The sequence below is a fragment of the Cetorhinus maximus genome, chromosome 14 (genome assembly GCF_964194155.1).
Source record: "Cetorhinus maximus chromosome 14, sCetMax3.hap1.1, whole genome shotgun sequence".
In the NCBI taxonomy this organism is placed as follows: domain Eukaryota; kingdom Metazoa; phylum Chordata; class Chondrichthyes; order Lamniformes; family Cetorhinidae; genus Cetorhinus; species Cetorhinus maximus.
Window position 1 is genome coordinate 16,269,591 of NC_135892.1, and position 25,611 is coordinate 16,295,201.

The 25,611-nt window shown below is 44.8% G+C and overlaps 1 protein-coding gene across 1 annotated transcript in view; it reads right to left on the reverse strand.

The window, feature by feature from the left end:
- Positions 1-25,611, reverse strand: part of slc24a3 (solute carrier family 24 member 3) — a 369,032-nt gene that overhangs the window by 89,221 nt on the left and 254,200 nt on the right. The window contains exons 5-6 of the mRNA XM_078556574.1: positions 16,576-16,660; positions 11,968-12,071 (exon numbers count right to left, since the gene is read on the reverse strand). Of these exons, the coding sequence (XP_078412700.1) occupies positions 11,968-12,071; positions 16,576-16,660 (189 nt within the window). The remainder of the gene's footprint in view (positions 1-11,967; positions 12,072-16,575; positions 16,661-25,611) is intronic.

Genomic DNA, 25,611 nt, shown 5'->3' on the forward strand with positions numbered 1-25,611 from the left:
TCCCATTGAATAATCTCTCTGAGCTACTGGAGCAGCTTTGCCAGACTGTAGTAGCTCAAGCTATCCCAAGCTTTTTGGCAGAGCTGCCTTACTGTAAACTTTAAAAAAAAACGAAGACAGGCAAGGTCAGTAACACATAACATCACATGGGGAGGTGATGGTGGAATGGTATTGTCGCTGGACTAGTAATCCAGAGACCCAGGGTAATCCTCTGAGGACCTGGGTTCAAATCCTGCCGTGGCAGATGGTGGAATTTGAATTCAATAAAAAAAAATCTGGAATTAGAAGTCCAATAATGACCATTGTCAATTTTTAAAGACCCATCTGGTTCACTAATGTCCTTTAGTGAAGGAAATCTGCTGTCCTACATGGGACTCTTAAATGCTGGCCTAGCCAGCAGTGCCCACATCCAATGAATGGCTTCTGAGTTAGAAGTATGGGTTCAAGTCCCACTCCAGAGATAGGAATTTATAATCTAGATTAGGGTTATCAACTGTGATTGAATGCATTCATTATGGTTTCATTACAAGCCGTGCTCCCACACTCCATTAGTCAGCCAACACATCCATCCTTGTGACACACTGCCTTCTTAAAGACTCATTATCCAATTGGATTGATGTTTAACTGTCAGCCTAACAGCCTCCCTGCCTGCCACCCCACCCCATTTTCAATGTTTTTATATCTGGTACAAAGAAATGTTCAAATGAAATGACAAAAAAACCCACAACCTTTTATTATTGTCCTGATGATTTTTCTCCAGGTTTGCACACAGCAATGCCCTAGAGATTGATCTTCAATTCGTGGAGACTCCAGGCCAATCCTGGAAGGTTGGCAACCTTAATCTAGACTGACATGCCAGTGCAGTACTGAAGGAGATACCATCTTTCAGACGAGACGTTAAACCAACGCTCTGATGGCCCTTTCTGTTGGACAGAAAAAAAATCCTACAACACTATTCCAAGAAGAGCAGGCGCATTGTCACAGTGACCTGGATAACATTTATCCCTCAGCCAACAACACTAAAATAGAGATTATCTGGCTGTTATCACATTGCTGCTTGTGGATTCTTGCAGTGCACAAATTAACTGTTATGTTTCCTAACATTACAACCACGGCTACACTTCAAAAGTACATCATTGGCTGCAAAGAGAATTGGGAGATTTGCTGCAGTCATGATAGAGGAGACAGGGGAGACTTGTTTCCCCTCATGGACAGTCAATTAGCAGGGGGCACAGCTGATTGGCAGAAAGATTGGAGGGGGTATTAGGAAAAGCTTTTTCACCCAGTGGGTGGTAGGTGTCTGGAGTTCGCTGCCCGGATTGGTGGTCGAGGAAGAAACCTCCAGCTCATTTAAAATGTACCTGGATCTGCACCTGAAAGACTAGAAGGCGGGATTAGAATGGGCAGCTGGTTTTTCAGCTGGCGCAGACACAAATGGGCTGAATGGCCTCCTTCGGTGCCACAACTTTTCCATGGTTCTATGTAAATCCATGTCCTTTCTTTCAGTGAGCTAGGTCGTGAACCTTTGTCTACAAGGTGCTAACAGCAGGTTATCTGCACCGCTACCACCCAGTACCCCCCCACCCCATACCAGGATGTCAATGCCCTTTAATCTAAGACTAGTAGCCTCCAAAAGTTAGAGAAAGAAATAAAAAGTGCTGTGCCAGCAACAGAACAAAATGTGTATTGTTACTGGGAAGAAAAGTAAATGAGATAATGGAACATATGCTGATTAGCAATAAGAACATCACAGCATAAAACTCCAAACCTACGTTTCCTACCAATTAATTGCAAACCCGATTAGCCTAATCTAGATAATTAGTGGTATTATTAAATCAGTCCCTCAGGCACAACTTTCTACGGCTACTTCTGTTGAGCATCATGAACCTGAGGCAATCTGCTTGACAATTTATTTCAGACACACAATTTAAAGGAAACACAAATATCTTCACTGGCTGTTCAAATTGTTTCAATACTTAAGATTAGTAACGCAGCATCTGAACCACTCGAGATCCCATTTATCTACCTGGAACACAACCATTCCGCTTTGCTTTCCGCTTGACAACACAAGTTAATTTGCACAGAAAATCAATGAGTCAAGCCTTCATTCCAAAAAGTGTCTTATCATGTAATGTGTCAGTTATCAGCCACATCCAACTAGAAACTAATTAACACTCCACCTCCATTCACATTAATCGCTTACTATGCCTACGTTCAGCTTCCCAAAGCCAGCAAATAGCAGCTGTTTGCAGGCCCTGTAACTCCGATGCAGCAGCAAGTTCAATAGATGGAAAGTGGCAGACCAAGAGTCGACCCCAATTTTTAAAATAGCAACATGAATGATAGTAAAGTGTGAAGGGTCGGCGAACTCGAGTGGTTCACAGACCTCTTTACCGTCAATAAATGTGCCAACAGCCAGGATCTGAACCCTATGTTTCTGTGCAATCCCCACTGAGTCAAAGAAAAATCTCCTGTAAGTTGATAATGGCAAATTAAGATAAACATAGCGCTACGGTTTTGCCTGAATCCATGTTGGTTTGAAGTCACACTTCCTATTAATATTTTCTCTTTTGAATTGTTCTTAAGTTTCATTGGATCATCTTTGAGTATTAGATAGTGTTTATACAGAAACTTCCTTCAGGAGGTGAAGTGGATGCAGTCGAATATATGAAAGGATGGATTGTGCGTGTGATAGAATGAGTATATTTTCTTGATCCATACTTTGTTATAAAGTATTCACAGTTGTAGAGCTGTGGGGAAAGAGCACTATACAGCACTATAGAGAGTGCAACACAAGAAGAGGTCACTAGACTATTCATACCTGAAGTAGCTCTGGAGTTTCCTTTTCTAGTCCCATATCCCTGCCCATTATACAATTATATTCTTCTTTTTCAAACACTCATCTAATGCCCTTTAATACATCGCTATTGTCAATGCCTTAACAATCATTTGTGGTAAATCATTTAGTGTTCCAGTAACTCTTGGTATGAAAAGCTTTCTCCCATCTTCCCCTTCTGTTCTTCTAGTGTTAATCCTGACTTTGTACCCACTTGTTATTCACTCACCAAGCAGCATCAACAATCACTGTTCACCCTCGAAAAATGTTCGCAATTGTGATGGTTTTCTTGATGCTTCCTTAATCTTCCTTTTCCAGTAAATGTTGGTGGGGGTGGAAACAATGTTTCCAGCCTTTCTCCATAACTATAAACACTCATTTGGTATCATTCTCAATGAATCTTCAATGTACCTTTTCTACCGCTCTCATACTCTCCGTTAATGGGGTGCTCAACATTGTGTGCAATGAAATGCTTGTGGTTTACCAATGTCTCTCGCATGAATTCAACATCACTTCTTTGCTTATGCATTCCATGTTGATACGTATCTAAAATGCAGAACTCCACTGGGCTGCTTCATGGACTTTTCTACACGCATGCCCAATTTTATGAGATCTTTGGAGTATTCATCTTCAAGTCTCCGACAAATTACCTTCACGGGCAGATAATCTTGGGTAGTGTGTAGGCTTTTTTTTCAAATGCACTTTCAGTACATAAGGTTCCCATGAAGCCAAATATTTAATTTTACATATCTGCATCCCAAGACCTATGTTTTTATTTACTCTAAGACCGACTGTACAGGGTATATTTTATTTTACCTCCTTTGCCCTCCAAAATATGCTCCTTCACATTTTGCTGCATTGAGTGCGAGTGCCCCCTGTCCGTCCTTTGCGCTAACCCTCTCCCCCTGCAAATCTTCCTTCACAGTTTGCCATGATTTATTGGAACATAGGGACAGGAGGAGACCATTTAGCCCCTTGAGGGGTACCTTCCCCACCCCCCTACTTTGGTGGCTCAGCAGCTGCAGCCATTTTAGATCTTTTAAAGTTAATGAGAGGGAGCCTCAAGATGGATTTGCCTTCTCTCTCCCTTACCTTCAATGCAGCTCCTTCAGTGCTGGATGGCCTCCAATTAGCCTTCCATCTTCGAGAACCCGCCCACTGACTTTAATTGGGTGGCGACTATGCCCTGGTCACTACTTGGCCAACCAAGGGAAAATCTCTACCAGATGACCGTTCCCTACTCAGTGTGGGGGTCGGGACCCCCCATTTGACCCCAAGGCCGGGGTCCCAACCCAAAACGCAAAATCCTACCCCTAAATTCATTCCTGAAAGGTCTGGCTCTAATAGGTATCAGAAAACATCAATATCATTCCTTTTATGCCGATTCCTAAACCGGAACACTAAAAGTAAAACAATATGCTGCACAGGTCGTGAGGAACGCCACTATCTTGCTCTCACCGACCACGTTTGCCTCATCATTTTCTTTCTGGCCCTTGATCATCTCACTATCCATACAGCTATGTTCCCATTAATATCAGAAAAAAAGAGTATTATATAATATAGCCAACAGGTCCCTGTTCCCAAAGACTATCATATGGGTTCTGCACGTTAGATGAGGACAATTTTGGGCTTTGCTCTGACGACCTCATAACAAAAGAGCCTAAGTAAATATACACACCAAAGTTGATCACCATGCCCTAACATAAACTGGTATCTTCGGAAAGCAGGGAAGCAAGAGTGGGGAGGGGTTTCACTGAAATTTTAATGGAATCAACGGTAAGAGTCAAGATTCGAAGCTGCTATCTCTCCTTCCCAAGATTCTTTAAATGGTTTCTTGTTAATGTCAATTATTTTATTTTCATTATTTTTGCTGACAATCAGTTGGAAGTTACGGGCAAACTGAATTGCCTGGGATTTTTTTTCCATCAGATTAAATTCAGCATCTGCGCTTTTAGAGTCCATTTTTCTGGTCATTTGCACTGCACCATTCCTCGTTGATTATTTAATTAATATTTTTAATGACCTAAAGTATAAGTTATCAGGAAGAGAACTTTATGGCACGTTATCTTATGATGTCTTCATTTACATAATCTGATGGATTTCAAAGCTTGAAAGCAAATGAAACTGGATGCCATTTTTGCAAATTATTAACATTATCAATTTTATGGTTTGAGTTAATGCTGCGGAATAATTAAATGAACAATCCATACCATTTCCTGTATTTTTTAAATGGCTCAGTATTAAAATTGGGTTAGGTTAATTGATTGTCTTTTAAATAGGAACACTGCTGTAAGGGGATACTTGAAATTCAGGTGATTTCTTTATTCAAATTTCTACTGTAAATGCTAAGAACATTTCATGAATGGTGGCTGCACTCTCATGGAATGATTCAAGTTGGGAAAAGAAAGGAAGAAAAACTTACATTTATATAGCGCCTTTTGTGGCCTCGGGGCACAGCAAAATGCTTTTCAGCCAATGTTGTGCTTTTTGAAGTGTTGTCACTGTTGTAATGTAGGAAATGCAGCTGCCAGTTTGCACACAGCACATTGCCACCATTGATCCACCTCAACGGCATTTAGTGGACCCCTGCCATAGACTGAGTCAGCAAATGCTTCCGTTCAGGAAGCGAGAATTGGCATTTTTATGTGGCTTGTGGGTGCTGATCCCCAGCTGCCAATCAACTGCTTCTTCAGAAAGGTCATGTGCCACTCCTTTGACTGTCTGCTCTGGGTGGTCTGGTCTCCATCCAGGTTCAGGGGTCAACTGTTCAAACAAAGGGGATGACAGCAGGTCACAGACGTTTACACCAGCTTACCTACAAGCCTTGAAAGGGGTTATGACTTTTATTGAAGGTCAATCAAATGTTGGAGTGCAACTAAAGACCATTTGACTCCGAGCTTTTATAATTGCACTATTTATAACTCGATTTAAGTAACGTGGGACTTTTTTTTAACGACAGACAGTGACACAGTGTCGCACCACAGTGCTATGTACATACTAGTCACTTCACCAGGATAACAAGGTCCCTTTTACAGCATCATGTGCTAGTGTGTGAATGGAAGAACGCACTTTGCACCAGTGTCATCCTCACCATTCTTAAAAAAAGGTCACTGCGATTACTGTCACTGCAGGAGTGACAATGACTCCATGGTGCTTACACAGCTTAAAATATGCTTTCATTTTCCAATTAATAGGTGGGAACAGCAGGGTAAAATGGCTGCCCAACTTGTTAAATTATAATTGTGAACTGAATTGGCTTGAGTGAATTTAGCACCTTATTGTTAGATATGAATTTTGGATTAATAGCAGTCCCTCAATTTCCCAATTATATTTACAGTCCAGAACTTGGGCCTGTAGGAAAGATCTGAGCAGGGCTGGAAGATACTAGATAGCAGCTTTCATTAACCTGTGTGATGCAGTCATTGCAAACCATTTCAAAAATATCTAATCATTCATCACTTAAAAGAACTTGAGCAAAAATTTGGGATCATTTGCATCTTTTATTCCCAGTTCTACACATGCTCTAAAATGTTGTCCATGGCGCATGTACCCAATATGTGGGGCCAATTGCACCAGATGCCATACTGCTGAGGGTATTAGTGTGCGCACTGTGCGTGTCCACTGGTTTGAAGACAGTGGCACCAGTTTGGTGCTCAGCTTTCCAGCATATGCCCTCTCTTAACAGTGCAGAGCTGAACACACATTGAGAAGCAGGAAGGACCCCCAAACCAGTGCTGTTTCAAGGGAACAATTACTTACAGGTTGATTGCTGGTTGATTTTTTTCTGGATATAACTATGACTCTACAAGTGTTTGGCACTTTCTATAGTCGCTTCGAGTTGCAAAAGTCTACAGGGTGTGGTGTGGCAGGTGCTGATGGAGATTTTTGCCGACTTCAAGGCTTGTGCACAAACCAGTTGCTCCCAGAAATGGGTGCACTATTAGCTCTTCCCCTTGGACAAAGAACAGAGCATGACTTGGAGAAAGAACAGAGGTCACACAGAGCAGGGAAGCTGCTGGAAGAGGGGGAGGAGGAGATTGGGGTCTCAGCAGGAGGCCCAGCTGCCCAGGGTGTTCAGGGGGAAATTCCCTTATCTGAACCTCAGTGAAGAACAACGTGTGCAATGTCTGCAGTTCAGTAAGGAAGTCCTCACTGAAATGTTCCACTTGCCGCAGCCACAATTGCAACCTCGGAGCAGAGTAAGGATCGCAACGCCAGTGCAGTGTCCAAAATCTTTGAGCTCACTTTCCACTATTGTGACACACGTTAATGTTTCACAAGTCAGGGTCACTTGCTGCATGACTGCAAGCAATCTCTCCTGCCACAGTGGATCTCCTCCCCTTTAAGAGACGCAGGTTAGCTTCAAGTGGTGCTAACCACTCACAACATTGGTCCCCCTGCTGATGTCTCAGCCAATTAACGGCACGGTTAGCACTGACTGGATGCTGAAATCATTGAAATGAGCAGGCAGGGTAAAATTGGCATGCTGCCTGCATTGCAATCAATAGGTGCGGGCTAATCCCCATGCCCGCTCCTGGGGCCTACTGAATTTAGCCTCCTTAATTTGTAAATCCGCTTACCCAGATAAATCCCTGCATGTTCTTGCTAGATTGCACTTGGTCTTGAAATGAAATGTGGCAACTTGCAACACTGTGTAATCTAAACCTTTCATCTGACGCTGGTGGGGGAAAGAAAAAACTAATCCAGTGCAATCTTGTGTTGTTGCCAAGCAATTCACATTGTTACTGGTGTTCTTCGAAGGACAACCATAGGACAGGGAAGTTAACAGGCTCACTGCCATAAGCTTCACTTTAAGGATGCAGGGTTATTTTCATTTATTTTAAATTGAAGAAGCAAGGAGAAAGGCCAGGGCTCACTGTGCAGGCCCCGCCAATGTTGGAAGACAGTCAGCAAGAAAATGCGATGGATAATTTTGTTCTTTAATCTTTACTGGCTAGACGTTACATGTCACCCGGGCAGAGGGAAACCAAGCGGGGCGGTCAGCATGTACCTTACAGAGCCCGCTAGGTTTATCTTCCATTATTTTCAATTGAAGGAAAGTCCGATGGCTCCTGTCAATGATCTGCTGGGTTTTCCCTTTCTTGTGCTCTTGTCAGGGTGATGCTTATTGTTCAGGCAGTGAAAAAAAATACCCCGGCGTATGGGGCAATATTGATGCAGGGGGTTGTGCAGGAAGGCGAGTTAGGAGCTTGGAGCAACAAAGAGGCAAATCCAAAGGATCACTGTGAGGGGTATAGACAGAGTAAATGCGAGTAGGCTCTTTCCACTTAGATTAGGAGAAATAAACATGAGAGGACATGGCTTTAGGGTGAAAGGGGAAAGGTTTAGGGGGAACTTCTTCACTCAGAGAGTGGTGAGAGTGTGGAATGAGCTACCATCTGACGTGGTAAATGAGGGCTCACTCTTAAGCTTTAAGAATAAATTAGATAGATACATGGATGGGAGAGGTCTGGAGGGTTATGGACTAGGTGCAGGTCAATGGGACTAGCGGAATAATATTTCGGCACAGACCAGAAGGGCCGAATGGCCTGTTTTCTGTGCTGTAGTGTTCTATGGTTCTATGGCTCTGGCGGAACTAGAATTGAAGGGAGGGAAGAAGGGCTTGCATTTATCTTTTCTCCTCAGGCAGTCCCTCGGGACAGAGGCTGACTTTTCTCCACTCCAGGGCTGCGGGTCCTGAGGTGACTAAAAAGTCCAATGCTGGATCCGCACACCGTGCCACAGGTGGGGCAGGTAGCTTCTGATGAGGCAGGTGGGTGGGCAGCTGGGATTTCAGTGTGCTCCCTCCACTGTTTGTGCCTGGCCTCCACCCGGGTCTGCGGCAGGTGCTCAAAATGGTTGGCACCTTCGCGGGTGCTCCTTCTCCAGTTTGGGACATCTCAAGCAAGGGGTCCCCACAGATCGGCGAGGACGTTGAATTTTTTCAGGGGGGCTTTGAGGACATCTCTGAAACCATTCCTCTGCCCTCCAGGTAACCGCTTGCAGTGGCAAAGCTTGGGGTAGGGGGCTTGTTTTGGGGGTCTTGAGTCAGGCACGCAGACAACGTGGCTCGCCCAACGTAGCTGATTAACCATAACCAGTGCCTCGATAGTGGGGATGCTGGCCTGAGAGAGGACACTGATATTGGAGGGCCTATCCTGCCATTGAATTAGCAGGAGTTTGCGAAGGTGATATTTCTCCAGAACGTTAAGGTATGGTGCCTATCATGACTGCAGGGCATGCTTCAATGAAATACTTCTGAAGTGTCATCATTGCAGGTGAATACAGCAGTCAAAGTGGCAGACAGCAAGTCCCACAGACAGCCTAAAGGACTAGATAGCCCATTTCTTGAAATGTTGACCGAGGGATAAATAGTCCAATGGGATCTTTTATGTTCACCTAGGAAGGGACTCATTTCATCCAAAAGACAGGGTCTAAGACCCACTGCAGCATCCCCTCAGTGTACTGGAGTGCCAACCTAGATTATGTGCTCAAGCTTCTGCAAAGGAGCTTAAAAACCACCTTTCTGACTCAGCGTGTGCTGAAGGCTATGAGCAGAATGAATCCATTCGGTTTATTATTCCCACTGTCCCATTTCCACATTCTTTGATATTATTCCTTTTGAAATCTTTACCAATTCCCCTTTAACTAACCTTATAGTCTCTGCCTTATGGTACAGTGTTCCATGTTACTTTTCCACATCACTTCACAGTTTGCCATGTCTCTTAATTTGACAGCAGCTAAATATATCATTGCTCTTACGTCTGTGTCCAAATCATTTCTATTAATCAGAAAGCAAAATCTAAGCAGCAGCCACTAACTACATTTTAAAAAATTCTTCCATGGGGTGTGGTGTCACTGACAAGGCCAGCATTTGTTGCCCTCCCTAACTGCCCTTGAACTGCATGGCTTCTTCAGAGGGCAGTTAAGAGTCAATCACATTGCTGTGGGTCTGGAGTCACATGTAGGCCAGGCCAGATAAGGATGGTAGATTTTCTTCCCCAAATGACATTAGAGAACCAGATGGGTTTTTATGATAATCAATGATAGTTTCATGGTCACCATTACTGAGACAAGCTTTATATTCCAGGTTTATTATTTGGATTTAAATTCCACCAGCTGCCATAGTGGGATTTGAACTCATGTCCCCAAAGCATTAGGCTGGGCCTCTGGATTAGTAGTTCAGCAACATTACCACTACACCACCATCTCCTCCACCCCACCAATCCATTCAGCCTTGATTTCAGTTCACTCACCATCTCTCTATCCGTGCAACCACTTTAACATCACTTGTCTTAATCTTCAAAGCAACCCTTATATGGTAGTACCTTATTAAAACGCCTTCTGAAAATTTGTCCACACAACATTCATTGCATTCTCTTTATACCTCTTCAGAAAACGTAATAAGTCAAGCTTTTGCCGGGATTTTGGCTTCGTTATTGTCTTCGAGCTTTGCACTTCCAGCATTCTGAGCTCCAATCCCAACTCGGCTTTGTCCTCACTTGCTCTCATGGAGGTGTTTCTGAAATGTTCAGGTTGGTGGTGGGGGCGGTGGGGGCAGTGGGGTATGGGAGGGAAAGGCCAGAAATATCCCGCAGAGATGTCACGCCTACAGTCCAGCACAGCCAGCTTTAAGCACTCACAAAACTCACAACCGTGAGGGTGGCAACTAGTCCTGATGCTAATTCACAATCGACGGATTAAAAATCACTGTCACTAATGGTGCAAATCTGGTTGGGTTTCTGTAGGAATTTATAGAAATGAGGAAAAACTGAAAATGAGGAATGCAGTGGACAATATAACAGAATATCACAATCTTCCTCTCCACTATTTTTATCACAATATATAATGCCAATATGACTAATTTAACAGTCAAGCAACAGTCAAGTAACACTAGAGCAATAGCCTCAACACTTTTACAACTATCCTAAATTGCCATCCTAACCACTGAACTGTTCTCCCTCATGCCACTGTTCAGCCAAGACAACCTCCATTTGTGTCGAGGATCAGTGCAAGTATACGTGTGTTGACATTATTTATATTTGATCAGTTTATTTCTATGGGAAACGGCATTGTCATTTTCAAAATGTCCAAACAAATCGCTGCCAAATCCAGTCACATTCTTCAGGTTTACATTTGGAAGACGTGTACTTGTACTTGTGTACATTGGTACATAAGAACGTAAGAAGTAGGAGCAGGAGTTTACCGTTTGGCCCTCGAGCCTGCTCCACCTTTCAATACGATCGGGGCTGATCTTCTACCTCAACCCCACTTTCCTGTCCACTCCCCAAATTCTTTGACTGTCTGCGAAATCAAACATCTAATGATCTTCTTCTTGAATATACTCAACAATGGAGTATCCACAACCATCTCGGTAGACAAATCCAAAGATTTTCAACCCTCTGAGTGAAGAAATTTCTCCTCACCTCTGTCTTAAGCAACTGACCCCTTATCTTGATATTGTCCCCCTCCCCTGTGATCGAGCCTCTTCAGAATCTGGACCTTAGGTGAATTGTTGGGTGAAGAATATCCCAACTAAGCGCAGGGCAGGTAGGGTAGAGGAAGCAACCAGCCTTGCTGGGAACTTCCAAAAATCTAACGGCAGAATCTGCAGCCCAGCATAATGGGAGAGTCTCCAACTCACATGAAACTAACTGGCAATTGGAAATAAATGAACAGAAAGAAACCACTTGTTCCATCTAACATGACACAAGTCCTGTCTGGTCTCTGTTAGCTAACTTAATTTTGAAACCATTTGAATCCAATCAATCTTTAGATAACAGCTTTGATCAAGAGACCAGATTGTTTAAACATAGCCTGAACTCAATTGGAGAAACTGTGGTAGACTTGCTGTACCTTTTCATACTGTCTATTATCTCACTATCTGTAAAGCACAGGCCCATCATTCTTATCTTGCCTCTTCATCCTCTATAAAGAAAGGGGAAAAAAAGGCTCTTACCTGTTTTCAGATGTTAAACACCAAACAGAACAAACTCACTTTTGCAGTTTCCTGCTGCTTACTCTAGTGCATGATGCCAGGGCAAGGAACTACCCAAGAGCTCAGCTACTTTGATGTCTCATATTGACTACAGTGCTAACACCTTGTAGATGGCCACTGAAGGTTTGCTTACCAATCCTGAGAAAAGTCCGCACACTCCAATAATGCAGAGAATGTTGAACACTGCTGAACCCACGATGGTTCCGACCCCTACGTCGCCCTTTGTGATGAACACCCCTGAGAAATAGAAAGGGAACTATAAGCAGGGATATGGACTTTTAAGAGCTGTGGTATCAGCGGAGTACCACCTGCACACAGAGAAAAAGACATATCAGCACAAACATTAAACACAACAGGATAGATATTCAAAACACACAACCGTGATGAGCCAGCTATCAGGCCGTGAGTGTATACTGGAGACCCCAAGTTTATGATGCACACTTTCAGTGTTGGGGACACCTTGGCACAATCAAAACTCCGAAACTCCTATAATTCACTCTAATGGGCCTTCCTTTAAGTAATAGCGTAGCACCTTGTGTTAGGAACTAGAGATAGTTTTAATTAAGTTATATTTGTATTTGTGAGTGTTAGGAATGAGTTTTGGCTTTAAGTCCAATTTGTATGCCCTGTATTTGTCTGTTAACAAAGGGAGGAATTTGAGTTTTAGTTTCACTTTAAAAGATGTCTGCATTATACTGAGATTGTATGGCTCTTGAAGGGGAATTAAAACAAACACAAGGTAGAAAAAACTGGGTCGTTGCCTAGCAACAGGAGGTCCTCACAGGGACAGATAAACCGAAAGCAGTTTGAGTTCAGCTGGTGATTCTGCTTTAAGGCTGGAAGCAGCTGCCAGGAGAAGCTGGATATAGGAGAGGGAACTGCAGGAAGCTGGTCCCCAAAACCAGGGAGCGGAATGGAAAGGACCCAATAGGTCAGTTATGTCAATGTGAGGGAACAAGAATCTGGAAAAGACCCTGTTAACTGAAGTTAAGAATGAGGAGAGAGAAAGGCTCCAAGCTTAAAGGGAGAAAGCTGCAGGATGCAGACCTAAAGCAAAATAGGCTTGCAAGAAGCCAGAAGATCCAAGGAAACAGTCAAGGGTCTGTAACTCTTTTCTATGGGCATGTGAAGCAGTGGTGTTCTGTTGGCATGGCTGAGTAAATGAGAGAGAGTGCGTGGAAGAAAGCTTGAATGCACTTGGTGATCCAGGGGAGAGGGACATCGGAAGGAGAGTTCGAAACCCTGGAAGTGAACTCTTGTGGAAGGCATCTGAGAGAAAGCATCATTTGGGAGAAGATTCCAAAGCGAGTTCTTCAAGAGTGGAGATTGGAAACCCATGTGTGAAAGACGGAGTTCAGTGAGACCGGTTGGCTCATGGTGTGACAAATGTCATGGGCGTAGTGGGGGAGTTGATGAAAGATCCATAGCATCTGCTTGGGGTGGCATCTGTCACTTGGTTTCAGAGTGTGATACGCCTGACCACAGGTCGCCTATTGGTTTACATGGACAGTGTACTTACTGTGAACATTAGAGTATAAAACAGCTTTTATAACTTGTATTGGAGCAGGCTCAAGGGGCTGAATGGCCTACTCCTGCTCCTTGTCTGTACGTTTGTATGCTTTGTGTTATCCTTACGAATCTGTGTATATCTGTAAAGGTATAGTTGTGGGTGAAGGAGTATTGTAATATAGTTTATCTTTTCTTGTTTAATAAATGTTTTATTCTTTTGTTAAAAGTTCATCAGCTGACTCCTGTCACTCTGTTCAGTAGCTGCCCTCCACGTTTCTAAACAAAAAATAAAAGTTAGGATCTATCAAGCCTGGGTCCGCCCTAAGATCTGGCTTGTCCAGTAGTAACATCAGCTGGGATAATAACATTTGGCTTAACTTCTCCAAGATGCTTCAGAAAGCATCTGAGGAACTGGGCCATTTGTAGACATACTGTTTAACTAAAGAATCAACTCCGAGTGCCCAATTTTTCAAATGGCATACATGTTGACAACTCTTCAACAATGTTTTTCCATCAATGTAAAATTCTGCTTGAAAAGCTGACTAAGAGAGTATCAAAAGACTGATAACGTTGAATAAAAACAACTCCATTCCCTGTGGCGTTGTACATGGGGAGCCAAGGTAAATGTAGTCTTCAGAGAAAGAGCAGTTATTAGGAATGAGATAACTGGATTAGGCTACACAGATGTGAGGTTTTATTAACCAAGATATAAATTTAATATAAAATATTGTGTTTCAATTTTAAATTTGATCCTCAATCATAACTAATACTGTCAAACCAAAGTCCAACATAAAAACACAGGCAGAAGGTGTGACTTTAAAATTAGCAACTGGAAAGTCAGAGTTTGGGGAGGAGGTCTTGTGGCACAGTGGGTAGTGTCCCTGCCTCTGGGCCAGTGGCTCCAAGTTTGAGTCCCACTCCAGGACTTGATGGCCATGGAAGGTGCATCCATAATATGGTCAAAGAGATTGACTGTCAGCCTGTAAATCCTTCCAATATGCTTATGACAAGCACCAAAAGTGGGAGTGTCTCTTGGTCAGGCATGCTTAATGCAGAGTGTGGTGTCCCTCTAGCTTAAGGGTAGTAACCTGTTCCAGGAAAGAACAAGCTATGGAAAACAGATATAAGCATGTGATTGTCTGCTTTATCCATCTCTAGACAGGAAGTCTTCTAAGTCCAAAGCAGACTTGGAGCTTTCTCTGCAGTAGGTTCTCAGTGGATGGGTATATTTTGGAGAAAATCAGCCTCCTGTACAGGTGCCAGCCCCAGGAGGAACACAGGACCAAGATGGCGGAGTGAGTGGGGAGGCCTCGAGGAAAAGCAGAGTGCAAGGGAAGCAAGCAAGGGCATGGGGGAGGGGCGGCAAGCAGGAAGCAACAAGTATCTGGCAATCGGAAGGCTGTCAGCTAGGCCCAGGAGCGGCTGGAGGTCGGCTGGGCCTGCCAAAGTGAAGAGGGCCTGGCCACCACCTCTTGATCAATTCCTCCTGAAGTAGTGTCCAAATTTCATTTGGGGGGGTGGGTGTGTGAGAGACAGAGAGCGTGTGCGTGTGCACGTGTGAAAGAGAGAGAGAGACTCTGTGTGTGTGTGTGTGTGTGTGTGTGACTGACAGAGCAGGTGAGAATCCCGAGATTTGGAGTGAGCCAGAGACATACGCCATGCCTTCCTCATCCTCCTTGTCAATCAGTCATTCATTTGAATTAATTCTTCGCACAAAGTGACCTCCACAAGTAAAAAAAAAACATTTTAGTGGGACAGGATCAAAATATATATAATAAGGCCATAACTGTTTCAATGATACAAAACTCAATACCGGTTATAGCTATAAACAAGGAAGTCTGCACTGGAACACCTAGGATAGAGCAAAGTTATGGAATAACAGTGGCAGCCTGGTTACAAAGTCAGCTCAGTGAGAGGAAAGAGCAAGTAGCAACGAACAGCTGTTTGCCGGACTGAAAGGATGTTTACAGTGAGGTTCCCCAGGGGTCAGTACTAAACCATCTGCTTTTCTTGATCTACGTTAATGACCTAGACTTGGGTGTGCAGGACACAATTTCAAAGTTTGCTGATGGTACAAAACCATAAAGTATAGTCAACCGTGAGGAGGATAGTGATGGACTTCACAAGGTCATAGACATGCGGGTGGAATGGGTAGGCATGTGGCAGATGAAATTTAATGCAGAGAAGTGTGAAGTGATATATTTTGGCAGGAAGAATGAGAAGAGGCAACTTGAAGTAAAGGGTATAGTTCTAAAGGGTGTGCAGGAGCAGAGGGATCAAGGGGTTCAATTGTTCAAAGCGGCAGGGCAAGTTGGGAAAGTGGTTAATAAGGTGTCCGGGATCCTGGGTTTCATAAAAAGATGAATAGAATAGAAAAGCAAGGAAGATATAGTGAACCTTTATAAAACATTGGTTCAGCCAGCTTCAACTGGAGTATACTGTGTCCAATTCTGAGCATCGCACTTTAGGAATGATATTAAGGCACTGGAGAGGCTGCAGAAAAGACTAATGGCAATGGTTCCAGAGAGGAGGGATTCACTGGTGTGGATAGACAGATTGGAGGGTCCGGGGTTGTTGTCCTGAGAGAAAAGGCGGAGAGGGGATTTGATAGAGGTGTTCAAAATCTTGAAGGGTATGGAGAGATTAGACAGGGAGAAACTGTTCCCAATGGCGGAAGGGTCGAGAAGCAGTGGGAACAGATTTAAGACGAACGTAGCTGGTGACATGAGGAAAAATGTTTCTTTTTTACGCGGCAAATTGTTAATAGGAAACAGATTCAATTGTGACTTTCAAAAGGGAATTGGATAATTATCTGAAGAAAATAAACGCCCAGGGCTATGGGGAAAAGTTGCAGGACTGGAATTAGCTGAGTTGCTCTTGTAGAGAGCCAGCATAGCAAGAGACCAATAACCTCCTGCGCTGTAACCATGCCATGATTCGTTAAAAATGAGTGACTCTTGGGCTTAAGTTGGGGGGGGGGGGGGGGGGGGGAGTGCTTTAAGAAGAGATGTGCCTAATTCTAAACCTCCCCTTATGGAACACGGAGGGAGAATACATTTTGATTAATGCTTCTCTTTAAAGTGAAGCCTCTGAAGGTGAAAAATGATACCCATGCAAAAACTGATGTCAGACAATTTACTGGAGAAGTGGCTGATTAACAAGCTGGGGATGAACAAGTCAGGGTTAATGAAGTGCAGCTCTGCTTTCATCATACTTGGCTTCAGTGAGTTACCTATGATTGAGGTGAAGAGCTCGGGGGCTGAGCTTCCAGCTGCCATGAAAGTAGCTCCAGCTACATCTTCACTGAGGTGTAGACGCTACGGAAGAGAAAGCAGAGCAAGAAAATGTCATCAGTAAGTCATCACCACGGCGATTACAATAGCGTTTACTCATCCTGAGCAGATGCTCATTATTCTGCTTTCTGACCTGTGAGTCAGTCTTCCCTGTTTACTCTCCTTCCCCAACAACACGTCTGAAACGTCGGGGCCCCATGTTAAAAACCAGCATCTGGGCATCTGCCTCTTTGGAGTTTCTTTTTTGAGCTAAATGTAAATTATGGCAGCGTCTGGTTTTTGCTGTCGACTTGCATTCATTAGAAACTTCAGAGAAAATGCTTAAACTCGCTTCATTCGGATCGCTTAAGGGGACAATACCATAGAAGGAAAACGCATCTGCCAAACATTCAGGGAGGATTGAAGAGGGCAGAAAAGCTTATTTAATGTTTGTTCAACATTATTGAGACGATATCACGTGGGGTTGATACAACTTAAATTGTGTGTCCAAGACAAGTCTTATTCACAAAGATGATGCTGTTTTGAACGTCTAGCAGAAAGATAAAGAAGATTATCCTGACTATCAGCTGGGGACGAGCCAAGTCATTAGGGGCAACAGTGCAGCACCAAGCAACCCAATGGCTTAGTTACCAGACAAATCCGACATCTTTCCATAATAATTCATCCAAATGGATTCTGGGAGCAATCGCAAACCCTTGGAAGAAGGTTCACTGTGTTTTTCATCATGCAAGGGAACCCAAACAATTTTCTTATTGCTCCAGGATTTTTCCAATATGCAGATCGAGCAACTCTGCTCAGCAGGGGCAGCAATACCAGATTATGGTTACAAACCGTCTTGTTACTCAAAGGGTCCATATATTATGCTTGCAGAATAATTTACTGACCAAAACCAATTTTCTTGAAAATAATGGATTTAAATGTTTCACTGCAGTTCCTGACGTTTTCCCCCTCCCACTTGGTGGACTGGTTAGGGAGTGCAAGTTCATGTACCATTCTAGAATCACTGACTTATAACTGCATCCCTATCGCCTATCCTAATCAGATTAGTAAAACCTTCGGCGGGATTTTCCGCACCCGCCCGCCGCTGGGATCTTCCGGTCCCGCCGCAGGTCAACGGGCTTCTGGCTGGAGGGCCGCCTCACCCACGGCGGGTCACCCCTGCGATGGGGCCGGAAAATCCCGGCCCTTATTTCCATACGTTTCTCAGTGGCCAAGAACCATGGCCAAAGGATGGTCGCTATAGCTCTTGTCCAATGTAAGCGAAGACCATTGCCTAATTTTTTTCACCAATCATGAAATGTAGCTTAAAAAACCATTCCCACCGACCGTCATCTACCCTTTCTGATCTATAGGGCTGAATCTTCTCTTTTGGGGAGAGGGGGGTGGGGGGGCGGTGAGGGGGAGGGGCAACGCAGGAAACAGGAGGTGGGATTGTTTCCAGACTCACCCCCCACCCCACCCCGGGAAAAAGTCACTCAAAGTTCTGACTGGGGCACCCCTTAGTTGGCACGGAGACAGGTTCCCCGTTGGGCAGCAAGCAGGCTCTTGAAGCTGCAGGACCAATCAAAGGCCTTCCACTTTAAGAGGAGCGCCCTGCTGCAGTGAAGGGTAAGTAACCGAGAGTGTGCTTCAACATGGAGGCACCCTCTGATTAACTTTAAAACAAAATAATTAATTAAAACAACACAGCTAATTCAGCTAGGCTGCCACTGGGGGAAGACTAGGGGAGGAAGGTTGGGGGCAGGTGTGGAACCCCTCTACAAGGTGGTCTTTGACTGCACCCACACCCAGGTGGGCAGACAGGGCCTCTAGGTCTGCCCGGTGCAGTGGTCCTCCGGCCTACGCTAGATACCCGCCTCCAGGCCGTTGATCTGCCCAGTCATGTCGGGAAACTGGAGGCCGCCTGAAAAATCCCACTTAACCTCCTTAATTTACCTTTAACAAGGCTCTTAATCTGCCTAATTGGTTGCTTGCCTCACGGGGGCTGGGTAGCCCTGACCCAAGATGGCCGGCATCGGGAAACCAGCACGCCGGCTGGTGTCAGTGCTTTCAGGCTCCGTTTGCCTCCATTCTCCACCTTAGTGGGGGCCTAAAGTCCTGCCCATTGTGTAAGAAATCAAGCTTGTGAACAGTTCAACCATAATTTGACAGAATTCGAAAAGTTTAATTTTGTGCCGTGCTCTTCAAACACGGCTTACATTGGAATATGCTGTGTGTCGTGACATGGTGCTCACATATATTTCTGCGTAAGACAAGGGGGATGGTACTGAGGCTCAGCTTAGGGAAAGGCCTTCAGTTTCTCCCTCCCCCTTCCCTCTCAGTGCCAAGAATGTACAAGGTGACCTCCTCAAAAGATGCCAAGAGGTCAGCAACATTGGGTACCGTCTTCCTGTCTGCCCTTTTCACTCTCTGAGCTTTTTCTCATCCTGCAAATAATGTAGTAGTGATGGAAGTTTCTAGAGCTTGTACAGTGACGCCCAAATGCCCATTCTACATTGTGTATGTGCATCATACAGTTCGGTTATGTGAGAAAGCTCCTTTGCATGTGAACTACTTTTGAAATTCCAATGTGGCAAGAGTTCTGGGTATCAGTTTCGGGTGGGCACCGCTGCAGTAGGGGCATGCAGGGTGAATAATAAGAGTTGGGAGGTTGCTTGACATTGTGCAGCCTCCCTTTGTGCTTGCGTGCTTCAGCCATCTATTTGGTAGTCCCATTGGATAACTTCACCATGGCAGCTTCCTTCACATGTGCCATCATCTTCCACATTTGTTTCCAGATCCTGGGAATAATCACCCCTCGCGAAGAAGAGCAGGGGAGTTACCCCAGTACCCAGCTAATATTTATCCTTCAATCAACACTACTGAAACTTATTATACTGCTGTTTGTGGGAGCTTGCTGTACACAACTTGGCTACCGCAGTTCCAATGGTACAACTGTGGCTCCTCCTCCTTCAGGCACCTTGCCCTTGTTGGCAACCATGGGCTTCTATTGGATTGGCCCATGATAATGCTTGGCAAAGTACTGCAGTGGTTTGCCATTGCCTTCAGCAGTAGGGCTGACCAGGAGACTCTCCTGCTCTTACCACCAGCCATCAGGCACATTGGAAGGATTTACTGGCTGATAATCAACCATGTTACAAATGCACCTTCCGTGGCCATCAAGTCCTGAAGTGGGACTTGAACATGGAGCTTTTGGCCCAGAGGCATGGACACTACCACTGCACCACAAGACACAACGGTGAATACACTTCAAAAATACTTCATTGGCTGCAAAGCGCTTTGGGACATCCTATGGTTGTGAAAGGTGCTACATAAATGGAAAGTCTTTCCTTCTATGTTATACTCAGCTTCCTGTAGTTTCTGTTGGATAATAATTTTTTTTAATTACCAATGAAATAATACTTTCACATCCGAGCCTAAGATTTCAATGCAGCCGGTTTAAGGGAACTAGATGTGTGCTGTGGACAAAGCTTTGCTCAGGGCCTGAAGAATTGGAGGACAAGAATCCGAATTAATAAAGGTAGATCCAGACAAGCCAACAGAACAGCCTCCACCTAGCAATATGTCAAGACTGACAGATTTTAGAATCCTGAGTCATAATTCCACTGGGAAAATTAGGATCCCTCTTTTTAAACTAAATATGTGAACCGTGTTGCTCCAGGTAGATGTCTATCCCTGTATATTCTAACGTATTACCCATAGGCAGGTTTGGGTGGTCACCTCTGGTGGGGCATATCCTTGGAGTGAGGACCATCACATGACCTCCTGCCTCAATCATCTCCACCTCCACAATCCCCCATTGGTTGTCTAACACATCCAACCTCATGACACAATGCATTCCCAACCAATTGGAAAGTGAACAGACCATTCATTACCTGATTGGATGATTCTTGGCTGTCAGTCAAACAGCCGGTACTTCCATCTCAAATACTTTTATAAGTAATAATCAGAAAGGTTCAAAGGACATTTATAAAGACACACAATTTGTTTTAATTGCCCCAGTGATTTTCTTTTCCAGGTTTGCTCAGGGCAGTGTCCCAGGGATTAATCTTTGATTCTTGGCGACTCCAAGGCCAACTCTAAGGCAAAGTATGTTCAAATATCACAAAAATCAAAAAAATGAGCTTGGAAATGATTATAACTGTGCGTCTTCTATCAAAGACTCACAGGGGTGGATTTTACAGGGGGATGGATTACCCACCCGACGTGAAACCCTGCTGCCTCACCGCAATATTACATGGGGGCAGCCTTAATTTGTGCAGAGTTAGACTTCTGCCCTTCAGGGACAGGAAGCACCCCCCCACCCCACCCAGAGAGCTGCCGGTCAATCTGATTGGAGAATAATGTGGGAAAATGTGAGATGGATTATAATGTGGAAAAATGTGAAATTCTCCATTTTGGCAGGAAGAATAAAAGAGAAGCATGTTATCGAAATGGTGAGAGATTGCAGAGCTCTGGGGTGCAGAGGGATCTGGGTGTCCTAGTGCATGAATCACAAAAGGCTAGTATGCAGGTACAGCAGGTAATTAGGAAGGCTAATAGAATGCTATCATTTATTGCGAGGGGAATCGAATACAAAAGTAGGGAGGTTATGCTTCAGTTGTACAGAGCACTAGTGAGACCACATCTGGAGTACTGTGCACAGTTCCTTATTTAAGGAAGGATGTAAATGCATTGGAAACAGTTCAGAGAAGATTTACCAGACTAATACCTGGAATGGGTGGGTTGTCTTATGAGGAAAGTTGGACAGACTAGGCTTGTATCTGGAGTTTAGAAGAGTAAGAGGTGACTTGATTGATACATATAAGATCCTGAGGGGTCTTGACAGAGTGGATGTGGAGAGGATGTTTCCTCTTGTGGAAAAATCAAGAACTAGGGGTCACTGTTTAAAAATAAGCAGTCGCCCATTTAAAACCGAGATGAAGAGAAATTTTTTCACTCAGAGGGTGGTGAGTCTTTGGAACTCTCTTCCTGAAAAGATGGTGGAAGTAAAGTCTTTGAATATTTTTAAGGCAGTGGATAGATTCTTGGTAAGCAAGGGAGGGTGATAGGTTATCGGTGGTAGATGAGATGCAGATTTCAGGTTACTATCAGATCAGCCATGATCTTATTAAATGACGGAGCAAGCTCGAGGAGCTGAATGGCCTACTCCTGCTCCTTGTTTACACGTTCGTATTACCAGCAGCGCCAGGAGCCAGTAGTGGCCACGGCTGGGACTACAACCAATCCCCAAGAAGTAGTGAAGGTCTTCCCCAGACTCCAGGTAAGCTTGGGGATTTGAGGTGGGCATGGCTTGGAGACCCCAGCTGGTGGAGGGGGTGAGGGTGGTGGGGGTGGAGGGTTGGGTTAGAGAGGTTAGGGGTGGGTTAGAGAGGCCAGGAGTGGGGCGGGGGCGAGGACTGCCTCCGCTAGGCACAGTGGAACCCCCAATGGAGGTCCCCTACTTCGTGCCTGTCGGCAGCCTGCGCTGTCAAAGCTGCCAGGCTGGTCGCATTCCTTCCATCTTCGCCGGCAAGCTAAAAAATTGTGGCGGAGGGGGAATGAAGCCCTTAGGTGGCAGTTAATTATCCACTTCAGGGCCTCAATAGGCCTGAGAGCGGGTGGGCTGCCTTACTTGCCCACCGTAATATGGAGGACAGGGCGGGAGTGGGGAAGGAGGCAGGCTGTACACCAGCTTTATTTGACGGTGGTGGGTGGGTGGGGGTGGGGGGTGAGGGGGTGGCTGTAAAATTCATCCCAGGGAGCTGCGCAGGATGTTTGTTTCAGCAAAGGACAAGTTTAATTTATTGTACTGGGGGAATGCTGTCCCCACACCCCCATCTGTCCGGGTCAATGCTGTGGGAGGGATGAAACGTTGCAGTGGGTGAGCCAAAGACGCACAAGGTTAGTGACCCTCAGCAACAGTGGAAAAGACGTCATGCAAGAGTTGGGGACTTGGGGCCTGGACTGGTAAAGTTGGTTGTTTTTAACCGTTGGCAGAAGATGTTTTCTTAGCAGTGCCATACAACAGGAATTACAGATTAGCAAGTCAACATCCATTGTGGGTTGCCGAAGATCCAGGAAGTACAATTGGAAATCATTTATATTGGGTGGAATTTTATGGTCCCTCCCACTGGTGGGATTTTCCTGTCCTGCCAAAGTCAATGGGCTTTTGAACGGTTCGCTGCATTTTATGGCCCCGCCCCCACCGCAATGGGGTCGCAAAATTCCACCCCTTATCGTACCCATGTCAGCTGTGGCTCAGTTGGTAGCACTCTAGCCTCTGAGCCACAAGGTTCTGGGTTCAAGTCCCACTCCAGGACTTGAGTACAAAAATCAAGGCTGCTGTTCCAGCGCAATGCTGAGGGAGTGCTGCACAGTCGGAGGTGCTGTCCCTCGGATGAGGCGTTAAGCTGAGGCCCTACCTGCCTACTCGGTTGGATGTAAAGGATCCCATGGAACTAAAGAGCAGGGGAGCTCTCCCCAGTGTCCTGGCCAACATTTCCCCTCAAAAAACAGACTATCCGGTCACTGCCGCTTGCAGGATCTTGCTCTGCCCAAATTGGCTGCTGTGTTTCCGACATTTCATGGGCGACTACACTTCAAGAATATGTCGTTGGCGATAAAACCCTTTGAGATATCTGATGGTCATGAAAAGCGCTATATAAATACAGGCTTTTCTTTATTATCGTGGAATTGTCCGTATTTCCCCCTGGAAACCTCAGCACTTGGTTATCAGTGTGTTAAGTGCATCTTTATCATTCAGTGTAAATTGTTTCTCCACAACCTGTACAAAACAAGCAGATTACTTTTACTAGAGGAATTTTAGGAACAAAATTCCAAAACTGAAAAAGTCAATGGGAGTTATTGATTCACCAGAAGCTCAATTCACATCATCGCTCATTTTAGAAAACATCCAGCAATAGCTGTCTCATTTTAAACTCAGATCCGTTTCCTGCAGCACTTCTCCTTCCTGCCATTTAATTCACTCGGTTCCCAAGTTACTTCCCTCCTTCAGTGATGGGGGCACGTTACATGAAAAGGTCGAATTCAAGGACCCAGCAGGGATGCCCAACACCTCATCAGAGCATCGGGTGGTAGCGTTTTAGTTTATTCCTTATTCACTTTCCTCCCATTGCTTTGCTGTGTATCGGGTTAGCCCAAACTCGAACTGAGCTCCTTTCAGATCCAAGACTTTCCAGGCCCCAGTGAAAACTGCCAACCGATGGTCAGATTTTGCACAACTCAACAAGCTTGGCATTTTGTTTGAAGATGTTGTTTCCATTTCCACTGCTAAAACCACAATCAAACCCCAGTTAGCCCAGACAGTGCAGCCACTGTCTGAAACAATTCTAAGTCATACCAAATTCAAATTTCCAGGTGGAATACAATAGCGCACCGAGTTGGACGGTCTCAGTCAATGGAGCTGTCGAGACCCTATAACTGACCTCAGGACCCCTCATGGAGGGAGGAGGGACAAGGAAGATAAGGCTCATACTCCTGGATGCATCCCAATCAGAGCTTCAATCTGAGCATTGAAACTTGCTGGGGGTAGAGAAGGTAATGCTTAGAACTGTGGCAGAGATGGCTGAATCAAGTGGAAGGCCAAAGTAGATAAGAACATAACCCAATAGGCACTACATCCTCAATCCTGATAGGTAGCTGCCAAGCACATACTTTGGAACTAATTAGAAGAATCAATTAGAGTTTAGTTTTAGAGATGTGAGATGGAACTCCATGTTTGAATCCCTTCAATCAAATTTCTGCCCCTGTTACAGTATCGAAATGGCTCTTATCAAAGTTGCAAATGACATCCTGTGTTACTATGACAAAGATAAACTTCCCCTCCTCATTCTTCTTGACCGATCTGTAGCCTTTGAGATGGTTGACCACACCATCCTCCTCCTCCAATGCCTCTCCAGCTGGATGTGACTGCTCTCACCTTCCTTATCTATCTAATCACAGCCAGAGAATCACGTGGTTCCCCTTCTTGCTCTTGCACTGTTACCTCTGGTGTTCCCTAACGACCTGACGACACCAAGCTCTCCTTCACCACCACCTCTTTCGACCTCGCCACTGTTTCTGTCAGACTGCTTATCCGACATCCAGTACTGAATAGGCAGACATTTTTATCCAATTTCTTCCATTGTCTTTGGTGCCCCTGGCACAATTTGCCCCTTTACCACTGATGCCATCCTTTTCCCTGACAACTGTTCGAGGCTGAAGCAGACTCAGTATCAGATCTGACTCCAAGATGAGCTTTTAACTTTACATCCACCATTGTCACTAAGACGCCCTATTTCCGCCTTGGTAACTTTGCCTGATTTCACCCCTCCCTCAGCTCTTCTGCTGCCGAAACCCTCGACCATGCCTCTGTTACCTCTGGCCGTGACTATTCCAATGCACTCCTGGCTGCCCTCCAACATTCAACCCCCCATAAACTTGAGGTCATTCAAAATTCTGCTGTCTGTGGCCTAACTGAAACCAAATGTCGTTTATCCATTGTCCCATGTGCTCGCTCACCTACACTGGCTCCTGGTTAAGCAATGCCTTGATTTTAACACGCCCATCCTTGTTTTCAAATCCCTTCATGGCCTGACCCCTCCCTTTCTCTGTAATCTCCTCCAGCCCCACAACCCTCCGAGATATCTGTCCTGCTCTGATTCTGGCCTCTTGAACATTCCCAATTTTATTTGCTCCATCATTGGCAGCTGCCTGGGCCCCAAAGTTCTGGAATTCCCTCCCTATACCTCTCCACCTCTTTTCCTTGCTCTCCTCCTTTAAGACGTTCCTTAAAAACTACCTCCCCGGCCAAACCTCTGGCCTTCTGACCTAATACCTCCTTAAGTGGCTCAGCGTCATATTTTATTTCATAATGCATCTGTGAAGCTCCTTGGGAGCTTTCATTATGTTAAAGGTGCTATACAAATGCAAGTTGTTCTTGTAATCCTTCTAGCAGCAGTCGCTCGTTTAGATATGGATATTTAGTACAATAG